Here is a 27,009-nt window from a genome sequence, read left to right as displayed (position 1 = left end):
AGCCTTAGAGCCCGGCTCTGTTCCTAGGTGTATCAACGCTTTAGATCGATCATCGAGCTTCTTTCTACCGGCTTCATTAGTTCGTGCGTAACATACACAGCCATAAACTTTAAGATGACTAAGGTTTGGTCGTTTATTCCGCAAAGCTTCGTATGGAGTTTGTCCCATAAGAGACCTAGTTGCAATCCTATTGATTAAATAGGTTGCATGTCTTACGGTTTCTCCCCATAAGTACTTTGGTAAACTCATGTGTTTAAGTAAGCTTCGAGTCATCTCAAAGAGCGTACGATTTCGTCGTTCGACAATTCCGTTCTGCTGTGGTGTGTATGGAGCCGTCATGTGTCTATTGATTCTGTTTTCATCGCAGTAGATCATGAACTCTTGTGACATGAACTCTCCTCCTCTATCTGTTCGAAATGTTTGCACTATGTTCTTAGTTTCTTGTTCCGCAAGTCCTTTAAACACTTTGAACTTCTCAAACGCTTCGTTCTTCTCTTTGAGAAGTATAGTCCACATGTAGCGTGTACAATCATCTATTAGTACGAACACATAGCGCTTCTTTCCTGGTGTGGCGGGTGATATAGGTCCACATAAGTCTCCGTGCACAAGTTCAAGTGGAGACGTTGCTCTGAAGGAAGTTGCTTGAGGAAAGGGTTGTCTCGTCTGCTTTCCAAGTAAACAGGCAACACAAGTTTCTTTCTCGATAGTTATATGTGGGATGCCTTCGACCAACTCTTTGTTTATCATCATCTTCATCGTCTCTATCGCAACATGTCCCAACCGTGCGTGCCACTTTGATGACTCCGTAGCACCTGAGATAAGTAAACATTGCACAGTATCTGCGAGCAAGTTTACTTTATATAGTCGGTTTCTTGATCGTGTGGTTTTCACCATTAAGGCTCCGGTTTTATCATAGAGGAAGAGAACATCATCTTTCATTCTTACTTCACAACCTACTTCGGTGGCTTGACCTAAACTCAAAATATTACTTCGCAAGCCCGGTATATAGTAAACGTTGTTTAGTATCTTCTTTTCTCCTCCTTTAAGAACAAAACGGATTGATCCTTTTCCTTTTATGTCGATACGTGAATCGTCTCCGAACTTAACTTTGCCTGTCACTCCCTCGTTGAGCTGAAAGAAGAATAGTCGGTTCCCACTCATGTGGTTGCTAGCACCGTTGTCAAGATACCACAGATTTTCCATTCCTTGCTCGTCCTCGAAGTTGTTTGGCTTCACTTTTTCTTCATTAAGATATACTACTTCATGCATCATAAGCTCGTCCGCTTCTTGTGTATCTCCTTCCTTCTTCTCAGTAGTTTCTTGGAGTTTAAGAAGCTTGTCCGGACAGTTACTTGCGTAATGTCCTTGCTTATCACATGCAAAACACGTAATGTGGCTTGTATCTCTGTTTTGACCTTGTTTATAAGCCTCTCTTTGTGCATAGAACCCGCTGTTACGTCCTCGACCTCGACCTCTCCAGGTTCCTCGTCCACCTCTACCTCGTCCTCCTCGTCCATAGCCATCTTGTGACGAATCGCTGTTAGCATATAATAATTTTCCATGATCGTCTTGTTGTTCTTCTTCATCTTCTTTTATTCGCTCTTCGTAGGCTTTTAGTCGACCCACGATATCCTCAAAGCTTGTCATGTTTAGATCAAGAACCTGCTCAAGTGATGCGACAATATGAATGTATTTTCTTCTTGGTAGACTCTTCAAAAACTTCTTGACGATCTTCGGTTCCTCAATGATTTCTCCTAAGGAAGCTGACTTTGATGTTATCTCTGAAAGTTTCCCTACGAATGAGTCAATGGTGTCTTCGTCTTTCATCTTAATTCTGTCGAATTCAGCCATTAGTGTTTGTAAACGCGCTTCACGTACTCTCTCAGCACCGACATGTCTTGCTTTGATAGCCTCCCATACCCCTTTGGCTGTGTCGAGATCACCAACTTGTAATGTTAGAGCCTCAGGGATGGATTGAAAGAGCAAAGCTATAGCCATGTCATTTTTTTCTTCATGTTTGCTTCCAGGTTCAATAGCCTCCCATACTTTGTTAACTTTAAGCGCAATTTTCATTCGCATGGCCCAGACAGTGTAGTTTGTAGAGGTTAGCATCGGGAACTTGATGGACGATGGTCCAGTTGTTTTGATCTTCAGTTCAGTTTCTTCTTCTTCCTTCATATCGGCCATAGTTGTCTTCTCCGTAGGATCGATTGGTTTGCTTTAATGCAACCTGGCTCTGATACCAATTATAGAATCACACAATCAATAACAAGAAGTCCTTCTCTTATTAATCACTCAATTCTTAAGTATCAAATCACAAGATCAATCACACACACAAATCGTAAGAGATGTAACACCACAAGCATCTCTATATATAAGACTAGGTCTTTCTTAATCCTATTAGAAACAAACTTTCCTTATTTCCTAATCCTATTACAATTTCCATATTTCACTAGGATTAGGATAGCTTGGCTCTCAAGCTATTGTCAAGCTTAGTCCAACAATAATCTAGTCTGATCCTTATTGATTCGACCCAAAATTAACATATCGGTTTTTGCTCAACATTCTGAAATTGATGCTCAAAAGCATAAAATATAATAGAGACAAAATATTCCACATCGAAAATGTCTGACCATCAACAAAAATAAAGGTTCTCACAATGGCTGAAAATAAAGGAAATGCAACCAAAAGCTCACCAAATATCATAAAGGATTCCATGGAAATCTGAGATAGTTGAAACCTTCTGCACTGCTGTCACCATTCGAAGATCATTCTTTTCATCTGCAGTGTCAATGCATGTTCAATCAAAAATGCAATTGTTTGACTTTAAGATATAAGCCTTAGCCAATCATACCGCTGAGTTTATGTTCTTGATTTCATATGATCGATGTTATCTTTCATGATTCTGTATATTTTTAATGAACATTAGATACAAATCATTAGTGTTACAAAAAAAAAAAAAAGATACAATCATTAGTTAATAAATTCTGCCAAAATCCCAATGTTTCGTCAGAAAAATTTCCATCACCCCAGCAGAAGAAAAAACGAAAATTATTTTTATTTGTTTGTTTTTTTTTTAAAATCAGAGGTAAGAAAACAAAAAAGGTTGGGTGGGGTTCGATTCTTCCCTCAACTTCCTCCATCTAACCCATCTTCGTTAACTCCGCTTAAGATTTTTTTAAAAAGGAGACAAAACATTGTCTGAATGCGCTCACTGCTTCACCTTACTATCCTACGCACTCATCCTTTGAAAGCTCATTGTCTTATCCTGCGCACCACCACGATGGCCACCTCCTACTCTTCTTCCTTGCTCCTCCCTCCTTCCGTATCTCTCAACAAGTCCCGAAATGGCTCCTCCCTCGGACTCTCCGTCAACCGATCTAGGGTTTCCATGAGCGTCTCCGCTGGATCTCAGACCACTCTCAACGACTCTCTCTTCGCCGATTACAAACCCTCCTCTGCTTTTCTCTTTCCCGGTCAGGTAATGCATGTGGATAATTATTCTACATTCAAAGGCTCCACCTTTACAGATTTATCTGGTTTCTAATTGTAATGCAAAGTCCTGACCAAAGAATGAATTTTTGAAATAAATATATATATTAGGGAGCTCAAGCAATAGGGATGGGCAAAGAGGCTCAGAGTGTTGCTGCAGCTGCAGACTTGTATACCAAAGCCAACCATATCTTAGGGTATGTCTGTATGTCCCCTTTGCTTTTTGTTCATTTAGTAATGATTGAATAAAACCATATTTGGGTGGGGCTTTTCAGGTATGATCTTCTGGATATTTGTGTTAATGGACCAAAAGAGAAGCTTGATTCCACTGTCATTAGCCAGGTTCATCTTCTCCTAAATTTCTTTTGACTCTCTCATATTTGCAATCTTGTTTTGGGAAGTTTGAATCCTTTTATGTAGCTTTTTTTATTTATGATGCTCTTAATTGTTTTTCTCAGCCTGCTATTTATGTCACAAGTCTAGCAGCAGTTGAGTTGCTTCGTGTCCGTGAAGGCGGCGAGCAGATAATTAACTCCGTCGATGTCACTTGTGGTCTCAGCTTGGGAGAGTACACTGCTCTCGCATTTGCTGGAGCCTTCAGGTTAGTTCATCCCACAACACTGCCTCATATCTTTAAGATACCCAAATCAGGACAATGTACGGCGGCATATAAAAAAAAAACATGTTACTTTCACAATTCACTCAATTTTCGTCTTTTCTCTGTTACTGCTTTTGAATCTCAAGCTTTGAGGATGGGCTAAAGCTTGTAAAACTCAGAGGAGAAGCCATGCAGGTACGATCTTACAAACTTCATTTTGTATATCCTTCTTTGATTATGTCAAAGTTTAGGTTGAACCTTATTTTTTACAATTTGAACTTCAAACAGCTGTTTTGATTTTATTTTTAAATGCATTTTTCAGGCTGCTGCAGATGCTGCAAAGAGTGCCATGGTTAGTATCATAGGGTTGGACTCTGAAAAGTTCAGCAGTTGTGTGATGCAGCAAATCAAGAAGTAGAAGAAGCTGACAAAGTTCAGATCGCTAATTTCTTATGTCCGGTAAATTATACCTCCTTCATGATTCTTTTGTATTATGCACTTGTATAAAACCATTTTCACATTCCATTACACTTTCTGTTTACAGGGTAACTACGCAGTATCTGGAGGTCTTAAGGGAATCGAGGCTGTTGAAGCAAAAGCTAAGTCGTTCAAGGCCCGCATGACGGTATAGTCTCTCTAATTCCATTATCTTATGTTATGAGGCTACAATAAAACATGGTGGTTGGCTGGTGTAGGTTCGTCTAGCTGTTGCAGGTGCTTTCCACACTAGTTTCATGGAGCCAGCAGTGTCGAGATTAGAAGCTGCATTGGCATCAACGGAGATCAGAAGTCCGAGGATCCCAGTGATCTCCAACGTCGACGCACAGCCTCATGCGGATCCAGACACTATCAAGAAGATACTTGCACGCCAGGTAAAATAAAATCAATCCTCAGTAGAGGTTGATGTGATAAAAACAAAAGACTTTAAAAGGGTGTTGAAACCGCAGGTGACATCTCCAGTGCAATGGGAGACAACGGTGAAGACTCTCTTATCCAAAGGGCTTAAAAGCAGCTATGAACTGGGACCTGGGAAGGTAGTTTTCTTCTTTCTCTAGCTTCGTGATTAAAGTTATAGCTTGAGGTTTCTTCTTCGTTATCGTCTAAGTTTTGTGTGTTTTATGTGTTTCAAACACTCAGGTGATTGCAGGGATATTCAAGAGAGTAGACAAAAGCGCCAGTGTCGAAAACATAAGTGCTTGAGTTGAGAATCCCTCTGCTGCTTCGGAATTTAAAGTTTTGTATCAAAATATTTATGTAACACTTAGCACTGTTGAGATATCTTTATTTAAGTTTCAGTTGATGAAAGGGCAAAGTTCACTTCATAGACAACAAAAAGATTGTGTATCCAGTGGGTTTTGGGTTGGCTTCACATTAACTCGGATGGAGATTAGTAAACTTTTTATTTGTTTTTTTTTTACTAAATAAAAATGTATTGTGTATTTTCAACATATAAAAATTATTGAAAAAAAATAACTGGAAAGGATGAGCTCAGGTTAAAGCGAGGTTTATATCACATCCGAAGATTCATCACCACAGCTCAAGATATTTTCATCATCGCTCATCCTATAAATGCACCAGCCGGGTATCGAACCCGGGTCTGTACCGTGGCAGGGTACTATTCTACCACTAGACCACTGGTGCTTGGATGACTAAACGAGTAAATGTGTTGTATTTCACGCCTGTTAAATTAGTCTATGTAACAGCAACGATTGAAATACTATTAAGCTGAACCACCGGGTCCACCACCGGCTAGTACAAAAACACAGAGGATAAAATTCGGGGGAGCGAAGTTGTGATATCAGTCAACAGCCACAAGACAGAGCTTAAAAAGATTGCCATAAGAGCAGGAAGCACATGTGTAAGAAAAAAGATTGCAATAAGAGCAGGAAACACATGTGTACTGAAACCATTGGAGTGTTCATCAATCAATCAGGCAACAAATGAACTGCACTTGTTTAGATCTCAACACGTTTCTAGATGTTCTTCCGTTGCTTCTCTCCATAAACAAACTAAACAAAAGCGTAACATTTCGAGTTGTGATATATGGAAACTTTACATGTTTGTAGCATCTTCCGTAGAAAAACAAGACACAAGTCGATTTGTCCCCACCACCATCTAGATTGCAGCCAACATAACAACATACATCAAAATATAACGTTACTTTTCCTTTTCCCATTTTTGAAAACCACTTTTTGTATAAAGATACTGCTGAGCAATCATTTTTCGTTTTAAAATATTGGCTTTCACCAAAGTTTTGGTAGTCTTAAACTCTTAATGGTAGTGAAAGAGAGTTGATTTTTTTGTAACTTCCACTGCCAATTAAAAAAAAAAGGGCTTCTCCACCTACGTCACCACTACCCGTTATGCTCCCACCAAGCTTCTTGTGCACACAAACGACACCGGTTCAGTTGTCTTACCAACTGGATTCCCTTTCTTCTCTACCCCTTTCCCATATTCGAATTCTCTAACTTTTGTAAATTAAAGAACTAAAAAGTAGAGAAGAGAAGTGGCTTCAGATAACCATTGTTCCCAAACTAATCAAAGTGACCAAATTAATTCTCACTAAATAACAATTAGACCTTTTCTACAGATATTTAAAAATAATTAAACATTTTTTTAAAGATTGGGAAATGTTTTTTTGAAAACTTTTTTTTTAATTTGAATTACTTTGAGTTTCTGTTTATGAAAACGAATTTTCTTTTAAAAGAGTTTATGAATATATTTTTGAATATGTATATAATATCTTTTTAATTTAGATTTAGAAATACCTTCATAAATAAGTATAATATCTTCTTATAATTTAGAAGTATATTATATTTAGAAAAATCTTCCTAAACTTAATTAAGAAAGATATCATATATATCCAAGAATATATTCTTAAACTCTTTTAAAAGAAAATTCGTTTTGGAAAACAAAAATTGAAAAAAGTAATTCGAAAAAGGAAGACATTTGATACATGTGTATATATATATATATCGTATCTTCGTAAAATTTGGGAAATTGTTCATAAATATGTATCTACGAGGACATTCTTGAATGTAGATTTACGAATATCTTACTAAATTAGAATTACATATATTAACAAAGATATTTCAAGAAATATATAACATCTTTCTAAAAATTTCGAAAGACATTCTTAAATTTGATACCTTCATTTAATAAAAGCACTCTGCATATTTAAAATATCTTCGTAAATTTTTGAAAGATGTATATATTAAAAAATATTTATAAAGATATGCATGTAAATTAAATTTAACAAGATATCAGACATATTTAAGAATAATTTTAAAATATACATACAAGTCATATTTAATAAATCTAGTTAACGTTTATGAAGACAATCATTAATTTAGGAAAAATTATAAATTCAAGAAGATATAATACATGTTCAAATTTTTTTTTAACGATTTTAACAAGAAATTGAATTTTTTTGCAAAACAATCCTTCGATTCTTTATTTTCGAATTTTAATATTAGTATATATAAATAAATAAATAAATTAAAATTATAATGAGAATAAAACTATTAGTTTCCATTTTTATGAAATCAAATATGGTTACTTTGACTTCTATATTTAGAGAATAAAACTCAAAAAGAAGCTGTTAGACTTGACTAAAAAGCAAACAAAAGTTTAATTTGAACTGCACAGATTTCAATCGTTTCTCTCCCTCGCTCCTCCATGAAAGCTACCTTCGTCTCCTCCACTGCGCGAACTGTGACTCCCTGAGAGATCTCCTCTAGAGCAAGACTTCGTTTGTTCAATTTAGAGCAAAGCTCACACCATGATCTCCAGCAGAGTATTAAATTCGCCTGCTCCCAAGGTCCGTGGCGGCAACGGACCATCCTCAGCTCCTGTACCGGTCACCAGAGCCATAGTGACCAATGCTGACGCCACTGGTTCTGCTTCCGAAGATGACATGTATACAAATTCCGACGACTTCTCTCTTGCGAACAGTAGAGTGTCTACTAACGTCGGTCGTAGGCACGGAAGAAACTTGTCTTATTGTACCTGCTCCGAGGTGAGGTCCTCTAGGGAGACTCTGGATCCACTATGGTTTCGTACGATTTGATGATTTTTTTCCGCAGTAATAATAAAAATGACTCCTCAAAAAAAAAGAGATTCTGAGGCATTTTTCTATTGTAGAGGCTTCCTTTAATTTTAGAAGAAAATATAGTGGTGGACAGGGTGGTGGATATGATATTTTAGAGCTTTTCTGTCACATCAGAGAAGAATTGCATGTGTTGGTTATGTTTAACTTGTATAATGGTGGAACAACAATGATGTGATTTTGTTTTCTTTATTGATCTTATCATATGATCTAGTTGATATTGCAGGAGTTTGATGCTGACAAATTTTACACAAGAGTTATCCCTCCATTTTCCGGGGCAGCAGAGGAATCTGGAGAAATTAAACCAGCAAGGTCAGGTGTTCAAGTTTCACAAGGCAAGACAGACGATTGTGTAGAAAGTAAAAAGACTGGACATTCTACTAGGTATTCTCTTTTTTACTTTAGCTCTTCATGTGAAATGAGTTCTGATTCTACTAAACCATTTTTTAACGTTTTTGTTTGTATTCCTGTAGACTTAGTGCTGTTTCTGAGTCATTTGGGCCATCTGATCAAGATCTCGTTCGGATGCCAACTTTTCATGCAAGGTAACATAGAAAACCCCACTGTTACCTTCAATCAGTTTTGTAAACAAAGTTGGATTGAGCCGCCTATTTTTTTATGTACCTTGATACAGTGCTCGTGGCACATGGCTTGCAGTGGTTTCCTATGATGCATGTGTGCGACTTTGCCTTCATGCGTGGGCAAAGGGTTGCATGGAGGCTCCCATGTTTCTGGAAAACGAATGTGCTCTTCTACGAGAAGCATTCGGGTGAGTTTATTATTGACGTGTAGATATTTTATATTTCTTTATACAACCTGAAGTAGAATGATATGTTTTCATCCACATGCCTCAAAAGTAATTATTGAGTAACAGATTTTTTTTTTGGGGTTGAAACTGAATACAGGGTGACGCAACTCCTTTTGCGATCGGAGGAGGAAATGCGGGTGAATCAATCTTCACAAGCTCCCCACGATGGAGTTGCACCAAAACCCAACAAAAACACTGGCAAAATGATGGTTCAAGGTAAATTTTTTTATTCCACGTTCCATCTGCTGCTCTTATTTGGCTGCCCTCCTATAACCAATAGGCATAAATAAACTTTATCTACTTCTGCAGTACGACGTGTTAAAACAGTTTTGGATGCTCCAACGGGCTTAAAGCCATCGGTGAAAAAGTTTGAGAAATCCCGGGGCTACTTTTCCAATATCTCAACACGTATATCTTCTGGATGGCGGGCTCTAAGGAAGAACTATCTTCGTGTACCTGCAAATGGTTCTTCTCTTTCACGTCAAAGCCCGGGACATGTACATGCCAGACCAGAGTGCTTAAAGCAAGTTTCTTGTCCCCTGAAAGTTGGTGTCACAAGTCCATGTAATAGTTCAACGTCTTATGATGATGCTCAAGGTATGACTTTACTTAGCATATGTCATATATTTATATATATTAGTATGTGCGGCCGAGGTGAGGAAGATATTAGTTCCATGTTTCGCCATTTCACTGCTTTATGTTTTTTTTATGTGATAATTTTTATAAATATTGGTTAATCCATTTAATTCTTTCATTCAGAGACATACACGTGTAGGTTAAGATTGAAAAGCTTAACTGAAGATGACCCCATTATCATGCAACCTGGATCCGATGAAGGGCATGTCTTGTAAGTACTTATATATATATCTGACTTTCTTTCCCCTCTCCCAAATCCACTCCGGGTAACTTGCCATATATGTTGTGTCTGACAAAGTACATGTAATTTCAACAGCTTTCCTGATAGTCATGGAGATGATCTGATTGTTGAAATACTTGAATCAAACGGGAAGGAATTTGGGCGTGCGCTTGTCCAGCTAGCCAATTTTTCTGAAGATTCCGTGAGTCATTTTTCCTTGCCTTTTTCATTTGTTAGTACCTATCAAATTAATGCTTCTAAATGAAGAATGCATACAGGATGAGAAACTTCTCTGGTGGTCTGTATTTCGTGAGCCAGGACATCAACTTGTGGGAAAACTCCAGCTCTATATTGACTATTCAGCAAATTCTGATGATAATTGCCATTTGAAGGTGTGTTAGCTACCTCTCTCTCTCTAATTATATTTGGTATCTGTGATGATCTCTCTTTTTCTTTGCTTCCTCTAAGTGAATTGGCATCTCTCTGTAGTAGACTGAGAGACACTCCAGCAGTCCATTTCTTTAAGCAACTTTTAGCTTGTTGATAGTAACAACAACTACCTCTTCTCTTGTTGATAGTAACAATATAACTTTAATCAGAAATTTTTTTTTTATAATGGTTATTAATTTTATTACAAGATGGGAGCTTATGGTTGTGTAAGAGCTTATGCACACGTACATTCAGCATCTCTCTAAGTTCATTAAATGAAACGTTCCTCAAATTCATTGAAAATATATCCTCTGTTTGAAGTATGCGTATCCTCTTCAGATTATGTGTCTGAACACACATATATATATATATATATATATAAAACTCATTGTATAGTGCTCAGAAGATTTCGGTGAATTGATTTTCTTGTCTCACCTTCCTGTAGGGTGGTTCTGTTGCGGAAACAGACGCATATGACCTAGTCTTGGAAGTGGCCTTGAAAATGCAGTGGTTCCAGCAAAGAAACTTGTTGTTATATGGTTCATGGAAATGGCTTTTGGAAGAATTTTCCTCCTACTATGGGATTTCAGATGTCTACACCAAGCTCAGGTATACACGTATTCACTTTCTATTATTCTTTTTTTTTAATCATTTGAGAGATATACTATAACTCCGTTTTCTCTATCTTGTTTTGTTGTTTTAAGATACTTGACCTATGTGATGGATGTAGCTACACCGACCTCAGACTGTCTCCATTTGGTGCATGACTTGCTAACACCTGTCATCATGAAAGGAAATGACAAGGCCACCTTGAGTCATCAAGAGGTATCATATATATTATTTTCTCTTTGCCCTTTTCTGGTTTTGTGTGAATCTTGTCTCAAGTTAAGCCAAGAATAAGATTTAACTCCAAAGTTAGCTTATATACTTTGATCATAAATACCTGAGTCTGAGCATCACAGTAGCAATAATTCTATGTTATTCACCATTGTATTCATAGTTGTGCATGCAATGATGAATGACAGAGGTGGACTTCTTGTAGTTCACATTGAAAATTTAAACATCAAATATCAAGTTATTTCTGTTTGCTGTTGATATATTTTTTCTTGATTTTTTTGTGTGTGGAAGCATAGTAGTCTCGTCATACAAATGCTTTTTCTTCTTCTCAACCGCTTATCAATCTCCGTTTTTTTTTTCAACAGAATCGGATCCTAAATGGAATCAAGGACCAAACCGAGCAGATCCTGAAGCTGGTCTTCGAGAACTACAAATCTCTTGATGAGTCTTCTTTCTCTGGAATAAAAGATGTAGTCAGTTCTGCAACAGGAGTTCCAGCGCCAGCACTCGCTCCCGCTGTTAAATTGTACATGCTTCTGCATGATGTCTTGTCTCCAGAGGATAAGACTAATCTTTGTCATTACTTCCAAGTAAAGCGTACACCCTCTCTATTGCCTTACTTTACTCTTGGTTAAATTTTCTTCATCTGTTTTGCATCAATGCTTTTTATAGGTAGCAGCAAAGAAGAGATCTAGAATGCACATCGGTGAGATAGATGAATTTGTTAGAAAAAACAATGATCCCAATTTTTGGGATCCTTCTTCAAGGGCTGCTTACCATAAAATGATTATGGTCTGCAAGAATGTAAAGAATGAGATTTATACTGATATTGAGATCCACAATCAAAATATACTTCCCAGGTTAGTATGCAAGTGAAAAAGTTATGTTCAGCTAGTCTTCTGTTCAACTATTTCCAAATAATTGATATGAAAGGGTTTTGTAGCATCTTCCTGCAGGTGTTGATTGCCCAATGCTTGTTATATTGTTTTATGCAGCTTTATTGACCTTTCAAACCTGTCAGCATCCATATATAGCACTGATCTCTGCAACAGACTTCGAACCTTCCTTGTTGCTTGTCCACCGTCTGGTCCTTCACCAGCAGTTCAACAGCTTGTGATTGCAACTGAAGACTTTCAACGTGACCTTTCCAGCTGGAACATCCGGTAAGTCATATAGAGTATTTGATTTTTTTTTTTTTTAAATTGTTGTCATAGTTTTTGACTGGTATGATGTTTTTATTTTACAGTCCTATCCAAGCTGGTGTTGATGCAAAAGAATTGTTCCACCTATATATTATGACTTGGATTCAAAATAGACGCCTTTACTTACTTGAATCATGCAAACTTGATAAGGTATACATATGGCTTCTCTGTGTGGCTTTCTTCAATTCTAAACCAAACTGTGGAGAAGTAAAAAATATATATTTTTGCTCCATACTCTTGGTGTTATCAGCTTATGGCACATCATTGAGAAACTGACTCACTCCTTTGTGTCCATTAACAAAACTTGTCAATTCAATCAGGTAAAATGGTGCGGAGTGGGGACACAACATTCAGCAACCCCATTTGTTGATGAAATGTACACCAGGCTGAACGAAACCATTCAAGACTATCAAGCTATCATTTCTAGATGGCCGGAATATATCTACGCTCTGGAGAGTGTAAGTTTAGCGGTTCCATGATGCCTTTGGCAACTGTGAAAAGATTTTCCATTGCATGTTTATAAGCTACAACATAAATTGTGTTTTTTATAGGCCATAGCTGATGTTGAAATAGCAATTGTGGAAGCTCTGGAGAAGCGGTATGCAGATGTCTTATCACCTCTAAAAGAAAACTCAGCTCGAAAAAAGCTAAGCTTCAAGTATGTCAAATACCTAACCAAAAGATCTGCGGTTTCATATGTAGTTCCGGATGAGGTGAGAGTTTCCAACATTTTTTTTCCTTAAATTAAGAAAGATTTGTTTGTTTTGCTGAAAAGTTTCTTTATCTGGTGGTGCAGCTGGGCATTCTACTAAACTCTGTGAAGAGAATGCTTGATGTTCTAGGGCCTGATATAGAGGCTCAATTTCAAGAATGGTCTTCATGCGTTCCTGATGGTAGGAACGCAGCTCATGGGGATCGTCTTTCTGAGGTGACAGTGATGCTCAGAGCCAAGTTTCGAAGTTACCTTCAAGCTATAGTTGTAAAACTCGTAGAAAATGTGAGTTCCATGTTTTTGTGTAATTTTGTTGAACATTTTGAGATCCTAGTCCCATAATTAAATTGTCTATGTTGTAATTGGCTATTGTTTTTTTTTTAGAGCAAACTAAAAAAGGAGACAATGTTGAAGAAGATTCTTCAGTACTCTAAAGAAAGTGTTGGAGAATCGGACATGAGAAGAAAAATGCAAAAGCTGAAGGAGCAGCTCACCAACACAGTGAATCATCTACATTTCGTTTGTTCAACGGATGTGTTCATCGCATTGTCCCGAGGATACTGGGATCATATGGGATGGGTAACTATTTCAATAGTGTCTCCTTAGTTTTGTTTGTCTGGGGGAGAGCTGACTCTTCTTCTCTTGCCCATGACAGATTGTTCTAAGCTTTTTGGAGAACAAAAAAGAGAAGAGAGCTTGGTACAAGGGTTCTAGAGTTGCTGTCTCTGTAAGGCCCCCTCTACTTTTGATTGCATGACTTTAAGACTTTACCTTTTTTTTTGTACTATATAAATGGTGCATACATGCAGATACTAGACGATACATTTGCAGCAGAGATGCAAAAGCTACTAGGAGATTCGTTGAGAGAGCAAGACTTGAAGCCTCCGAGATCGATTGTGGAGGTTCGCTCGATTCTTTGCAAGGACACTACAGTTAATGAAGGCAAGTCTTTCTAAAGACGATCAAGGACACTTGTTATTGGGCAAAAAATTCTAGAGGAATCATTAAATTTTGAGATTCTTATTGTTATTGGTTTATTGTTATTGGTTTGTGAATTGTTAAAATCTAAATAGAATCCATTGTTATTGGGGTGATGATTTTTAAATTTCACTCAAAATCCTTTGTTATTGGAAAAGTTTAGTTTTCATTGATTTTAAGATTATATTAAAATCTATTGTTATTGGGATGTAAATTTTCTTTGTTTTTACTCATAGTACTCAATTTTGAGAATATCATCTATACCCATAAGATTTTTGTAATCAATGTAATAAAATACATTCACATACAAAAACTCAAATTGAAGAATGAAATAATATACAAATCACAACTTTAACATAATACAATTCATAACTTAAAAAATAGAAAACAAATATTAAAAACTTAAAATAAAAATTGTAAAAATTGTTTTAAAAAGCACTTTCGAATTAAAAAAAAACATTTCAAAAATTATAATTCAAATTGTTTTTACAAAATTCAAATTTAAAACATATATTTCGAAATTATATAAAAAAATATTTTTTTATTTTTTATTATTTATATATCTATAATGTAAGAAGTAGAAATTAAAATTTTTGGTCATTTTATTTCTTGAGAACTTTTTTGTGACAAAAACTTTTCTAAAAGTTGTTTAAGAATTGCCTTAATTGAAATCATTTTCTTTCTTTTTTTTTTCTATCACCATTAATTTCTTACTTTAAAAGTTAATAATAATCAATAGAATTCTATACACAAGTAATGAAAATCTATATAAAAGTATTTGATAAAATTTGTTAAATCTAGTTAACTTGTAAAATCCTCTCAACTATTAAAATCATCAAATTCTACAGAAATTCATGTTCCAATAACCCCCCTAAATGAATCTTCAAGATTGATTCTTAGCTTTTAAGGATCAGATCTCATTTGCTCATGTCACAGTTTACTTTAGCACTTAAATGTCAATATATTACAACACTGACTGGGTTTTATGTCCTATCCGAGTTGTGATGAGAGCTGACAACACGGAAAAGTGAAATACAAAAACTCTCTTTTACCAAAATTGTCTAAATTCATGGAGAATAAGTCTGATTTTATATAATCACAAAAAAGGTTAAAAAAAAAAATCAAGAGCTCAGTCAAATGGCATTACATCTGGAATAATCAGAGGAATGCGATGGACCCAACCATCGCTAAAGCCTAATATCATCACAGCTCTTTTAATGCACCAGCCGGGAATCGAACCCGGGTCTGTACCGTGGCAGGGTACTATTCTATCCGAGTTGTGATGAGAGCTGACAACACGGAAAAGTGAAATACAAAAACTCTCTTTTACCAAAATTGTCTAAATTCATGGAGAATAAGTCTGATTTTATATAATCACAAAAAAGGTTAAAAAAAAAAAATCAAGAGCTCAGTCAAATGGCATTACATCTGGAATAATCAGAGGAATGCGATGGACCCAACCATCGCTAAAGCCTAATATAATCACAGCTCTTTTAATGCACCAGCCGGGAATCGAACCCGGGTCTGTACCGTGGCAGGGTACTATTCAACCACTAGACCACTGATGCTTGTTGTCTTCTCTAAAACAATCCTTTATTTGTTCATTAATCTATACAAAACTAACAAAGTAACAGCCACATGATGGAAACAGAGTAGAGAGAAGAAGAAGACGTTTGTTGCAGGAAATGGCGATTCCGATGACAAGAATGATGGTTCCTCAGGTAAGCTCTTCGCTTCGTCTCTCGCATCCGAATCTATCCAACTCCACTCGCGTTCCTTTGCTCTGTCGCTGTGCTCCATCACAACTCCAACCACTTCGGTCTGCTCTCTTTCCCTCAACCTTGTTAAGGTGAACTTACTTTGTCTGAACACTGAGAACCCATTTGTCAATATGTTGAAAATTTCCTTTAGGTCTGGACTCTCTCTGTCGGCAGGAGCTCACGCCATCCCGCATCCAGATAAGGTACTTGTGTTTCTTCTTTGGTTGTGTAATAAAGAAAAGAGATTGGGTGTTTAGTAGGGAGTTATGAGAGATTGAAAATAGACCTTTTAGTGGTCGACCTTTTATAGATAGAGAAAGGTGGGGAAGATGCTCTCTTTGTAAGTAGCTACAGAGGTGGTGTCATAGCTGTTGCTGATGGTGTTTCCAGGTAACTTCTTTGCTTGATTTTAGTTCTTATGGGTTTTATCTTGATTTTGGATAAAGTGTGTTATCTTTTAATTCTCAGCTGGGCTGAACAAGATGTTGATCCGTCCTTGTTCTCCAAAGAGCTCATGGCTAATGCTTCTCGTCTAGTTGATGACGAAGAGGTTAGTTTTTTTTAAAGTCTTAAATCTATCTTTTGAGTGTTGTCGTGGTTTTCTGATTACGTTTTGGACACAGGTGAGATATGATCCTGGTTTCCTTATTGAGAAAGCTCACACCGCAACTACTTCCAGAGGTTCTGCTACAATGTGAGATTTGAATTATAAGCTATTCTCTTCAAAGGTTGTTTAGCCATGTTTTGATAGCTTGATGTGTGGGTTATTGGTGAAGCAGTATTGTAGCAATGCTTGAGGAAGTTGGTGTTCTGAAAATAGGCAATGTTGGAGACTGTGGACTTAAGCTTATTCGACAAGGTCTTTTTGCTAACCTGAGATACTAGATTGTTTCAGTGGTCATCCTTTGAGTAAGAGACTTTGATTTCATTCTCATTCATTCTGCAGGTCAGATCATATTTTCGACTACTCCACAAGAGCATTATTTTGACTGTCCCTTCCAACTAAGCTCTGAAGGCTCTGCTCAAACCTATATGGATGCATCGGTAAACTTTTATCTGTACCACTGTACATGTATTGGTCTAGTATTATGCCTCTGTAACAGTCTTCTGCTTACTTGAAGCAGTTTAACATAATGGAAGTAAAGAAAGGAGACGTGATTGTGATGGGTTCAGACGGGCTTTTTGATAATGTGTTTGATCATGAGATTGTTAATATAGTGACCAAACATACAGATGTGGCAGAATCATGTACGCACTCTATATAAATTAACTATCTGCCTTGGTGTATAGTCTATAGTTTAGAAGTGACATTTGTTTTTGGTACAACTGTTACAGCGAGATTGCTAGCTGAAGTGGCGAGTAGCCATTCAAGAGATCCAGGGTTTGAGTCTCCATATGCATTGGAAGCAAGAGCCAAGGTAGGTTTTTTAATCAAACCCAATAATGGATTCTCCGGTTTGCCTTCTGACTCCCATGCACACAGGGGTTTGATGTTCCTCTCTGGAAGAAGGCATTGGGAATGAAGCTTACAGGTATAAAAATTTAACAGTTCCATTATTACAGAAAGAGCAGTTTCTGAGTTTGATGTTTGGTTCTGCAGGAGGGAAGCTTGATGATGTGACTGTAATCGTTGCCCAAGTGGTGGACTCTTGAGTTTTATGTGATCTTTTCTCATTATTCTCTTGTACAAAGAAACTTGTCATTGTATTGGAGGATCTTATCAAAGAAATTGGAATCTTTATCCTTGTGAATGGACTCTTTAAAGCTCATCTATTCCTTTTAGTACATCTCATAAAAAAATACAAAATTTTCTAATGACAAAGCAAATCAGACAACATTATTGCATGAAAACAAATAAGTATACAGACAGAGATCTCTCTAACGAGCTAATGCGCCATTGATGCAAAGCAGATACAAGCCAGATGCATGTTTGTGTATGGTCTTCAAGCTGCAGCGCCATTGACATCATGAAAGAATGATTTGACAGTTTCATAAGTGGACCAGCAGATGGCAGCAGCTGGAGCATGGAAGAGCATTCTTGGTAGCCATCCTCTAGCAAGTCCTCTATACCCGTCTTTCTTTATTATCGTGCGAAACACTTCGCCTATAGAACTGCTCTTGAAACGGTCACAACCGCACACCCCCTGAAACATCACCATAGACATCGCTTATTGAACTTTTCTATTCCACAAATGATCAAAGCCTAATACTCTTTAATCCTATAGTCACCGATAGTTTCATCTTTCTTCTACCTCAGTAATTAAGTTTCATAATCACAAAGCTTGCTACATTCTCTACATAACTGCACACATCATCTAGCATAACTATAACTATGTTTAATTTAAAGTATCTACAATCACATTGGTTTCTTGGCAATGTTCTAAAAACTGTTAGGCGGTGGTTAGTTGTCTTATATAAGATTATTGTTTAGGCGGACGTCTAGGCTGACTTTTGAAACACCCGTTTGTTTCGTTCATATCCGATTTGCGGACTAGGCGTGCACCTAGACCGATTTTTACACTCAGAGTTACAGTTGTTTAGATTCCAAATCTTACCTGACATTGCAACTGCGTCTTGACAACATCAAGCGGCGTCGTCAAAACAGCAGCCAAGCCACCACCTGCAGCTCCAGCAGTAGCATAAACCAACAAACCTTCCTCCTCCTCTCCGCCACCAACAAACTCGGGCGAAATCTCCCTCAAACCCCTCTTAACCGCCTCATACGTGGCGAAATGAACAGCAGTAAACGGAGCATTCATAAGCACAGTCGTCCTATAAGAAGCATAAAAAGCACCAAACCCTTCCTCCCTCATCACCCTCTTCACACAATCCCAAACCCCTCCATACATCCCCTTCCCTATCTGCAGCCTCTGCTTAACCATATCCATCGGAGTAAACACGGCGTCGCTCGCCACGGTGGCGAACACGCCGGAAACCGCGTGAGCTAAAGAGTTGTTAGGGTTCCCGCCGGATAGATACTTCTTGGAGACTTCGTAGAATGAGAAGTAGACGGCGTGGGCCGGGCCCGCGCCGAGCCCCATGGCCCATATGCCTCGGTAGAGAGCAGACGGGCCCTCTGTTTTGATGATCGAACGGAAAGCTTGGGTGATGCCGACGGGTTTGATGGGGCAGGAGCGGATGGTTTGCATGTGGGTCTTGATGGTGTCGACTGGGAACATGGCCATGTGTTCGACGGAGCCGGCTATCGAACCGGCGACCATGAGGTGCCAGAACCGGAGCTTGTCGTTTTGAGATGGGATGAGAACGGTTGGATGAAAGTCGGGTGGTTGTGGGATGGGAAGGAGGTCGGGTTTAGGGAATTTAGATGCGGTTGTGGCGGCGGCTTCTGTCGCCATTGTGTGGGAAGCGAGAGAAATGTTTCTTTGGGAGGGAGAGGTTGTTAAATTAGGGTTCCAAGATAGTTGGAGAGAGCTATTATTCCCAATTCACTCTGGAATCTCCGACAAGAGAGCGGCGGTTAAACTCTACTTGGGCTTTACATCTTTTCCCCTAGAGTGTATATATTATTATTGTCTTTATTTGTTTTATTTGTTTTATTAGAAAATCTTCTTTTTTTTTTTTTTATAAAAAATGATGATGTGAGCAGATCCTAAAATTCAGTTTGCTATTATATATAGATTATTACATTGTACAACCATTAAAAAAAAGTTGGTTAGAAAAAACTTCCTAAAAGATATATTTTTATATTTTTTATATATTAAAAAAACATTAATTTTGATAATTAATGTATTATTTTCTATATTTGCCAATTTTCAATAATTTTATATCTATAATACTCTAATAAATACAATTAATTTTTAAATTTTGTAATTTATTATTATTAACTAGTAAAAGTACTTAGAAAACATAGGAGATATTATATTGATATTATTGTATGTTAAGTTTCATTTGGAGCATAAATTTTTATTGAAGAATATGATTTTTTTTAACAAGAAGCTATTCTAAATTAAGAAGAACTTAAACTCGATAGCCAAAACGGTGAAATTGAATCGACATAAACCATAGCTGATGACAGACTTCTAATACTGCCTGCTAATTTGTCAGCTATTGTTTTCTTTGCTATTAGAACATGTCGGATTGCAAAGGTGAGGAAGAAACGCTTACATCATAGGAATTCTTCCATATACGTTGTGAAAACCGGTCATTCTAGACACCATCTTTATCAATTGAGATCAGTCTATTGCAAACACCACTTCTGAAATATGTAGTAGAATCTTCATGCATTCCATTGTCCAAATCAACATGTCACATTCTGCATGTAAATGTGATAGACTTTTATGGATATCCATGGTTCTCATCGTAGATTCAGTTGCTTCTTCTTTTCTGCACATCCTTGTTTTGTATAGTTCGACTCTTCTTTCTAGGATCCGTCGATAAAGCATTACGTCATGTCATTAATCTAAATTATCTTTTGATATATGGTAATTTTTTCACTGTTGTGGAGACATTTATTTGCGCTTCCGACTATAAAATCCCTTCAATATCTGCCATTTGAAGAATTTCTGGAAGAATTTTTATTTTATTCTTAAATTTTTTATCATTTCGATTTTTCTAAATATACCAAATAATGACATGGTTATTAATTTTGTCTTTTATTTGAGAAGTTTATTATATTATTTTTTAGGGATATAAACTGGGTGTATCCGGCCTAAAATTCAGTCTGGTGTTAATAGAGCTATACAATTCTTCATGCTTTTTAGATTTTTTGGGTTTCTTGTAATTATTTATTATAAGTTTATGACATTGTATTTGTCACTTTTATATGTGTTTTTAATATAAACTGGGTGTATCCGGCCTAAAATTCAGTCTGGTGTTAATAGAGCTATCCAATTCTTCATGCTTTTTAGATTTTTTGGGTTTCTTGTAATTATTTATTATAAGTTTATGACATTGTATTTGTCACTTTTATATGTGTTTTTAAGGATATGCACATGTTCTGTCGGTTATGTACGTTAGGGATTTTATCCAAACCTGAAAACACAAACTAGAACGAACCAGAAAAAAAAGCTGAATAGGATCGAGTTTGGTTATGACTAATTTACTCTATATTCAGCTTGATTATTCTTGATGAGTTTCCCAGAAGAATACTATGGTGACCATTTAAATCCGGATTGAGGTTTCCGAATTTTTGGTAGTAATAAGCTCGTAAGCTCTATTAATGTGTGTTTTAACTTTTGGATCAAATTCAATTATGTTTTTTTTATGGATTCAGCTTAGATAATGGTTTACCTAATATCCAAAGTAATCCAAAAAAATAGAACGAGTATCCAAAAATATCCGAACTAACCAAAAATATGTAGTAATAAATTACTTAAATTTTTCCAAAATACTCAAAAATATCCAACACCAAAGTTACATAAAAATGGTTAATGAGTCTAGTTTCAGAAAACAAAAAAGAAGAGTTTAGTTTACTTTGAAATCTTTGGTCTAATTCATATTTCAGTTAAAATCAGATATTATCTGATACCTGAAATACCTACTTCTGTAACCCCATTCGAGTATATTTCTAGAACCAAATCCGATCAAGATGGGGGGATCTTTTGGGTCAGGCTTGGTTCGATTTTGGATTTGTTTTATGTTCACCCCTGGTTGCACACTTTCAAACCCCATCACCACTAAGCATTCAGATCAACTAGTCAGCTATATGCTATGTTGTGTTTTCAGTTTGGTCTGAGATTAGCTTAAGAGTTTCTGTAATTAGTCCTTGGCACTGATATAAATTTTAGAGTCATCTGTACCGTCTTTCCCAAAAAAATGATACATACAAATTTATCTCGACAAAGTTCGAGTCGTTACGAACTCATACACACTCATAGATCACAATTTTAAAACACCAATGGAAACATGCAACATAAAGCTCACACGATCTTGGTAATATCTTTCAAGAAAGCGTCAATATTAACATCAGAAGAACCTCTTTCCGCAACAGCTCCTCTACATATCTCACTAAGATCACAAGCCCTTCTTCTCATCTCTCTCACTTCTTCACTCTCTCCATCCATAAACCTCTTCACCAACTCCTTTATGTCGTCTCTCCTTACCAACTCCGTCTTCTTATCGCTCTTGATCCCCATCCCCACCCTCCAATCCTCAACAATCATCTTAGCATTCAAAAACTGATCCCAAAACAACGGAAACGTCAGCATCGGTACTCCAGAATATATCCCTTCCAACGTCGAGTTAAACCCGCAATGCGTCCAAAACCCGCCTACAGCTTTGTGGGACAGCACTCGCAGCTGATCGCACCAGCTTACCACAACACCCGGGCTACCTTCAAGAGCCTCCTTAAGCTTGGACTCGCCCCCACGTGCCACCCAAAGGAAAGAGATTCCACTCTCTCTCACTCCTCCCACTGTCTCCTCCATCTCAGCTTCCGAAACCGAAAGAAAACTCCCCTGAGATATGTAAAGCACAGAGCTTTCTGGTTGCCCGTCAAGCCATTGAATGTACTCAGGTTTGATGACGTCATTTCCAGCAGAGAGTTCTTCGAATGGTATCAACGGACCGGTGGTGTAAACCGGGAAATCAAACTTGGAAGTGAAAAAGTCTACAGCTTTTGGTTCCAGCTCGTAAGGAGAAGGGAAGAGAAGATACTTAGCTTTGGAGAGCTCGTCGAAACAAGGCTTAAACTTGTTGAACACTTGGTGGCTGAAGCCGTGGTAGATCTCCGGCAAGTCACGGAGTCGCGTCGGAGATAAACCGGGAATGTAATCAACAACTTCGTCTTCTTTCGTCTCTAGAAACAAAATCCATATTCAAGATCAAGAATCAAGAATCAAGAATCATCGATAAAACAGTAATAAAGTTTGAAACTTTATATATTTTTCAAACAGTAATAAAGTTTAAAAATATATAATTTTTAAAAAAAGTGTTTGAAACTTTACCTGATGGTTCGGTCGGAAAATGGCCGTGAGCTGCGAGAAGATCGGAGTGGACGAAGAGGGAGAGGATCGCGGCTGACTCGGTCCAGAAAGAAGCTACCGGAATATTCCTCCGTGTGCCGACACTCACTGCCCAGAGGACGAAAGTGTCGGAGATGATTACGGTGGGAGGCGGGGAGCTGAGGCTGTCGAGTAAGTGCTCGAAGGGTTCCTCCAAGTTGGTGTAGATGGCGTCGATGAAGCCGGTGAAGTTGTTGGCACGGACTAGCTCGGAGGGGATGAGGTTTGGGAGAGTGGCGAAGTGGATACGGTAGGGCTTCGGGTCGGACCCGATGAAGCCGAGCCATTCTTCGGTGACGACGAACGTGACGATGAGGGTTGGGTCTCGGAGGAGGAGGCGTTTGCAGAAGTTCATCATGGGGTTGATGTGGCCTCTTCCGGGCCAAGGCATGGCTACCACGTGGCAGACTCCGAACGGTTGTGGTATGATAGGATCCATAGGGCGGGAAGTGAGTGGTTCTGCTTACTGAGAGACTAATGGGTGGGCACAGAGCAAGAAGACAACACGTTAGTGAGCTTGTAAGTAGCTATAGTGGTATAGCTAATCATTTGTGTGAGAAACGTTTACAAAAACGCAGCAAAGTATATCAATAAATAATTGTCATATGATTTTAACGGTCTTGTGTTTGTGATAATCAATGTTCTACAACGGGGTAGGCATTACGCGTTAGCCTAGCCGTAACGGACGCCTAACCGGATATATACGGATATATACTTTTACACGAAATATAGTATAAGATTAACATATATACATTATTTTTGAAAAAACTGAACATAAATATATTTTAAATCCACTTTTATGTATAAGTATATAGTTTAACATATATAAATACTTTTAAATTATAAAAATTAAAGCCATTTTAAATATATGAAGATGATAAATTTAAAATGATTTTTGCAACAATTATACTAATTATCTACAATCATATAAGGGTAATATAAATAATAACATTAATAAACTATAATAATATTAATAGTTTATTTTTTGAATATTAATACTTAAAATCCGACTGGCGTCTGTATAGACCACATTATGTCTGCCTAAACGCTATTATTCGCCCGAATTATATAAATCCTCATAAAACACTGTATAACATAAAAACAGTACGGTTGGTTATCGTATAGCGCTTAAACGTCGCCTAGGCGGATGCCTAGACCGTATTTTAGAACACCGGTGATAATAATTTGATATATGTTTGCATTTTTTGTAACAATGTTGACATGTTGTGGTAGATTCGACGGATTCATGAATTGTTATGTAAGAGATTTATATCAAATAGTAGTTTTTACACAGCCTTTCATTTTTCTAACGTTGATTCTAGGTTGATCACATAGTTTCTTTATTCTAGGTTGATCAATTGAAATAGTTGTTGAATTGTCTGAAAAAGAATTAAATAAGCAAAACACCATTAACAAAAAAAAGTTGAGGAGATTGGCTATAAATCCAAAATATCAATAACTGAAATATTATACCAAGATTTTCAAAACACCAATTTCCAATACTATTTGTCAGATTTCAAATTCTATTCGGTAGACTTCAAAATCTTCTGGAATGACTTATTTAAAATCTAGTAAACTTACGTATCTTTTACAAACTTTAAAATTTTATATAGTAGTAGACTCAGATAGTCAGATCCAACATTTTTGCTAAACAAATTTTAACAACTCATCTTTTCTTTCTTTAGTTTAATTCATTTTGATTAACCATTTGTGAAGATAATCTCATTGAGACTTAAGTTGTATTGTTAAGGGATTTTTGCAAAATTGACCTACAACTTAAAGTCAAACACAAAACTAAACTCCTTTTTTTTGAAAATTGGTTTTGTCCAATTCACCCCACAAGTTCATATAATTTACGAAAATGCCATCAATTTTTTTCTTTTTTTTCGAAAATGACATTTTTACTCTCTCACCCTCATCATCTTCAAGTAATTACAAGATTGCCATTGTCATCAATACCACAACCACCATGAACAACCAATTTGAAGCTCTTAATGCTCCCAAAATCGATTTACCCTTCTTCTTTTTCCATTCTTGTGAACTAAACACAACATATCTCTCACTTTCTCTCCACAATGAGCTAAAAAAACCCAAAATTTTGATTCTAAAATTTTTATGGTTCATAGAGTCATAGACGCTAACGATTATGGGTGGGTGACTTCCGTTTGTGATTCTGTGTGCTTGGAGAAGCCTTATGTATGCTAAGGAACTTATCTCACCAATTTAAGGTATGACATCGAGTTTTTTTCCAGATCTGTTCGTCAGACGACTTACTTGGGAAGTCGTCTGGCTGTAGACGACTTAATCTGGTTGTAGACGACTTACCTGGAAGTCGTCTGGTCAACGCAGAGGTTATTTTTGCAATTGACTTTGAAATCTGTAACCTGAGACGACTGAAAGTTAAGTCGTCTACTATTGTTTGGTTTCAAAAAAAATTCCAAAGAACCTAGACGACTTACATTTCAGTCGTCATAGGTTAGTTTTGCATTTGACTGGATAATTTCAGAAGTTTGACTTCCCCAGACGACTTACATTTCAGTCGTCTGGCGAAAATTAAAATAATAATATTTTTTTAAAAGTAAACGACTTACAATTAAGTAGTCATAGGTTAGTTTTGCAATTGAAAAAAAAAACTTCAAGATTTAATTATACACAGACGACTTATAATTCAGTCGTCCACCAGACGACTTAATTGTAAGTCGTCCAGGATTTTTTTCCGAGATTCTGGTCAAACCTCGTAAATCCTGGACGACTTACATTTCAGTCGTCTCGTGGACGACTGAATTATAAGTCGTATGTATATAATTAAATCTTGAAGTTTTTTTTTCAATTGCAAAACTAACCTATGACGACTTAACTGTAAGTCGTCTACTTTTAAAAAAATATTATTATTTTAATTTTCACTAGACGACTGAAATGTAAGTCGTCCAAAAAGTCAAACTTCTGAAATAATCCAGTCAAATGCAAAACTAACCTCTGACGACTGAAATGTAAGTCGTCTAGCTTTTTTGGAGTTTTTTTTTAACCAAACAATAGTAGACGACTTAACTTTCAGTCGTCCGAAATAACAGATTTCAAAGTCAATTGCAAAAATAACCTCTGCGTTGACCAGACGACATATAGTTTAGTCGTCTAGACAACTTAGATTGAAGTCGTCCGCGTCTTCTCCACTAGTTTTTAAGTCTTCTACGTTAGTTTTGGAATAACTTGTATTTTTAAGAGTGATAAGTAACTTCAAGATATGTAAAACTCATATTTACAAAATATGTTCTCTCCCTTAGTTTCACTAAATTTGACTAAGTTTTTCAATGCAAACTTATAAAAAATATGATATGCTTTGACTAGTTACTATTGTTTGTTTCCATCTCTTACCAACATTCTTGTTTATTAAGATGAGAAAAAGGCCATTGGAGTTTATTATTGCATATGAGAGATCCAAAGATAAGAAAAAGGCTACTGAAGTCTATTATTTCATTGATTTGTAAATGTGTAAACACATTGTTAGCACATTTAATACATCTTGGAAAACATTATTACTGATTTTACAAAAAATTCACAACTAAAAGAGTATACATGCAATTCATAAAACAGACCACAAACAAAACTATTATAGATCATTCATCTACAAAGACAAGCTTGGATTCCACTTGAGTAGACAAGACCAGACAACTTTTAAGAAGTCCAGACGACTTCTAAGAAGTCCAGACGACTTCTAAGAAGTCCAGACGACTTCCAGGAAGTTCAGACGACTTTGCCAGAAGACTTTTAGGAAGTTCAGACGACTTCCAGACGACTTTACAGGAAGTCCAGACGACTTTTAGGAAGTCCAGACGACTTCCAGACGACTTCCAGACGACTAACAAGTAAGTCGTCCCAGAAGTCTTCCAGATCTGAAAAACCTGCATATTAAATCCAGATCTGAAAAACCTGCATATTCAAAAACGTTCAAATGGCTTAAAAACAGAAAAAATGAGTGGAAGATAAGATAAATCTACCTTTACAGAACACACAAAAATACATATCTAAAAATAATAGATCTACCTTTAAATTAGTGGAAGATGAGTACCAAATAATTAAAAACCTGCAAAAAAAAAAATAGATTAGTAACAAAGACATGAGACAAAATTGAAAAATTCATATAAAGTTTGGTGTTTTCAAGTCAAAGAGATTAGAGTGGGTTTGGAGAGTTTTAGTTTGGGAAAAAAGTAAGAACTTTATACAACAAGAAGTTACCAAATGAAGAAAAATCAGACATAAGAACTTACCA

At 36.8% G+C, this 27,009-nt stretch overlaps 4 protein-coding genes, 4 non-coding genes and 1 pseudogene across 9 annotated transcripts; 3 read left to right on the top strand and 6 right to left on the bottom strand.

The window, feature by feature from the left end:
* The first annotated feature begins 3,104 nt into the window (after positions 1-3,104).
* LOC125603923 lies at positions 3,105-5,395 on the top strand (annotated as a pseudogene).
* Positions 5,396-5,608: 213 nt separating this feature from the next.
* LOC106451437 lies at positions 5,609-14,234 on the top strand. The gene is made up of 21 exons (XM_048774625.1): positions 5,609-8,108; positions 8,425-8,582; positions 8,672-8,743; positions 8,833-8,967; positions 9,104-9,222; positions 9,316-9,603; positions 9,766-9,853; positions 9,959-10,064; positions 10,141-10,254; positions 10,737-10,900; positions 10,996-11,116; positions 11,494-11,718; positions 11,801-11,988; positions 12,124-12,291; positions 12,375-12,480; positions 12,651-12,788; positions 12,882-13,043; positions 13,127-13,327; positions 13,427-13,621; positions 13,698-13,769; positions 13,852-14,234. Exons 1-21 carry the CDS (start codon positions 7,872-7,874, stop codon positions 13,996-13,998), a joined length of 3,204 nt encoding a protein of 1,067 aa, XP_048630582.1. The 5' UTR covers positions 5,609-7,871; the 3' UTR covers positions 13,999-14,234.
* On the bottom strand, positions 5,661-5,731 carry TRNAG-GCC. The gene has a single exon. It is a non-coding gene; the product is annotated as a tRNA-Gly (tRNA).
* Positions 14,235-15,145: 911 nt separating the features above from the next.
* Positions 15,146-15,232, bottom strand: LOC125603929. Its single transcript, XR_007335827.1, has one exon. It is a non-coding gene; the product is annotated as a small nucleolar RNA snoR114 (small nucleolar RNA).
* A 192-nt stretch (positions 15,233-15,424) lies between these two features.
* Positions 15,425-15,511, bottom strand: LOC125603930. The gene has a single exon (XR_007335828.1). It is a non-coding gene; the product is annotated as a small nucleolar RNA snoR114 (small nucleolar RNA).
* A 6-nt stretch (positions 15,512-15,517) lies between these two features.
* TRNAG-GCC lies at positions 15,518-15,588 on the bottom strand. Its single transcript has one exon. It is a non-coding gene; the product is annotated as a tRNA-Gly (tRNA).
* Positions 15,589-15,610: 22 nt separating this feature from the next.
* LOC125603922 (probable protein phosphatase 2C 26) lies at positions 15,611-17,531 on the top strand. Of its 2 annotated transcripts, XM_048774624.1 has the most exons (11): positions 15,612-15,839; positions 15,932-15,983; positions 16,091-16,170; positions 16,249-16,330; positions 16,404-16,474; positions 16,560-16,639; positions 16,727-16,824; positions 16,905-17,028; positions 17,116-17,198; positions 17,264-17,312; positions 17,381-17,531. In XM_048774624.1, the coding sequence occupies exons 1-11, from the start codon at positions 15,706-15,708 to the stop codon at positions 17,431-17,433; spliced, it is 906 nt and encodes a 301-aa protein (XP_048630581.1). In that variant the 5' UTR covers positions 15,612-15,705; the 3' UTR covers positions 17,434-17,531. The 2 variants fall into 2 exon arrangements, with proteins under 2 accessions (XP_048630580.1, XP_048630581.1); XM_048774623.1 differs by having other exon boundaries at positions 15,611-15,839; positions 17,116-17,312.
* Positions 17,532-19,301, bottom strand: LOC106422146 (mitoferrin). The gene is made up of 2 exons (XM_048774622.1): positions 18,336-19,301; positions 17,532-17,924 (listed from the first exon to the last, which is right to left on the bottom strand). The coding sequence occupies exons 1-2, from the start codon at positions 19,134-19,136 to the stop codon at positions 17,724-17,726; spliced, it is 1,002 nt and encodes a 333-aa protein (XP_048630579.1). The 5' UTR covers positions 19,137-19,301; the 3' UTR covers positions 17,532-17,723.
* A 2,218-nt stretch (positions 19,302-21,519) lies between these two features.
* On the bottom strand, positions 21,520-23,582 carry LOC125603926 (UDP-glycosyltransferase 87A1-like). The gene is made up of 2 exons (XM_048774627.1): positions 22,686-23,582; positions 21,520-22,537 (listed from the first exon to the last, which is right to left on the bottom strand). The coding sequence occupies exons 1-2, from the start codon at positions 23,179-23,181 to the stop codon at positions 21,660-21,662; spliced, it is 1,374 nt and encodes a 457-aa protein (XP_048630584.1). The 5' UTR covers positions 23,182-23,582; the 3' UTR covers positions 21,520-21,659.
* Between the last annotated feature and the right edge of the window lie 3,427 nt (positions 23,583-27,009).

The sequence above is a fragment of the Brassica napus genome, unplaced genomic scaffold (genome assembly GCF_020379485.1).
Source record: "Brassica napus cultivar Da-Ae unplaced genomic scaffold, Da-Ae ScsIHWf_423;HRSCAF=653, whole genome shotgun sequence".
NCBI classification, from domain to species: domain Eukaryota; kingdom Viridiplantae; phylum Streptophyta; class Magnoliopsida; order Brassicales; family Brassicaceae; genus Brassica; species Brassica napus.
This window is presented reverse-complemented; position numbering and strand designations above follow the sequence as displayed.

Excerpts from the sequence above, each read along its gene's own strand:
- LOC106451437 (XM_048774625.1), top strand. The coding sequence starts at position 7,872 with ATGATCTCCAGCAGAGTATTAAATTCGCCTGCTCCCAAGGTCCGTGGC. Across the intron at positions 10,901-10,995 it reads GATGTCTACACCAAGCTCAG|ATACTTGACCTATGTGATGG; the intron begins GTATACACGTAT and ends TGTTGTTTTAAG. Across the intron at positions 12,292-12,374 it reads CTTTCCAGCTGGAACATCCG|TCCTATCCAAGCTGGTGTTG; the intron begins GTAAGTCATATA and ends TTTATTTTACAG.
- LOC125603922 (XM_048774623.1), top strand. The coding sequence starts at position 15,706 with ATGGCGATTCCGATGACAAGAATGATGGTTCCTCAGGTAAGCTCTTCG. Across the intron at positions 15,840-15,931 it reads TCACAACTCCAACCACTTCG|GTCTGGACTCTCTCTGTCGG; the intron begins GTCTGCTCTCTT and ends AATTTCCTTTAG. Across the intron at positions 16,825-16,904 it reads AAACCTATATGGATGCATCG|TTTAACATAATGGAAGTAAA; the intron begins GTAAACTTTTAT and ends TACTTGAAGCAG.
- LOC106422146 (XM_048774622.1), bottom strand. The coding sequence starts at position 19,136 with ATGGCGACAGAAGCCGCCGCCACAACCGCATCTAAATTCCCTAAACCC. Across the intron at positions 17,925-18,335 it reads AGACGCAGTTGCAATGTCAG|GGGGTGTGCGGTTGTGACCG; the intron begins GTAAGATTTGGA and ends GTGATGTTTCAG.
- LOC125603926 (XM_048774627.1), bottom strand. The coding sequence starts at position 23,181 with ATGGATCCTATCATACCACAACCGTTCGGAGTCTGCCACGTGGTAGCC. Across the intron at positions 22,538-22,685 it reads TTTTCCGACCGAACCATCAG|AGACGAAAGAAGACGAAGTT; the intron begins GTAAAGTTTCAA and ends TTTTGTTTCTAG.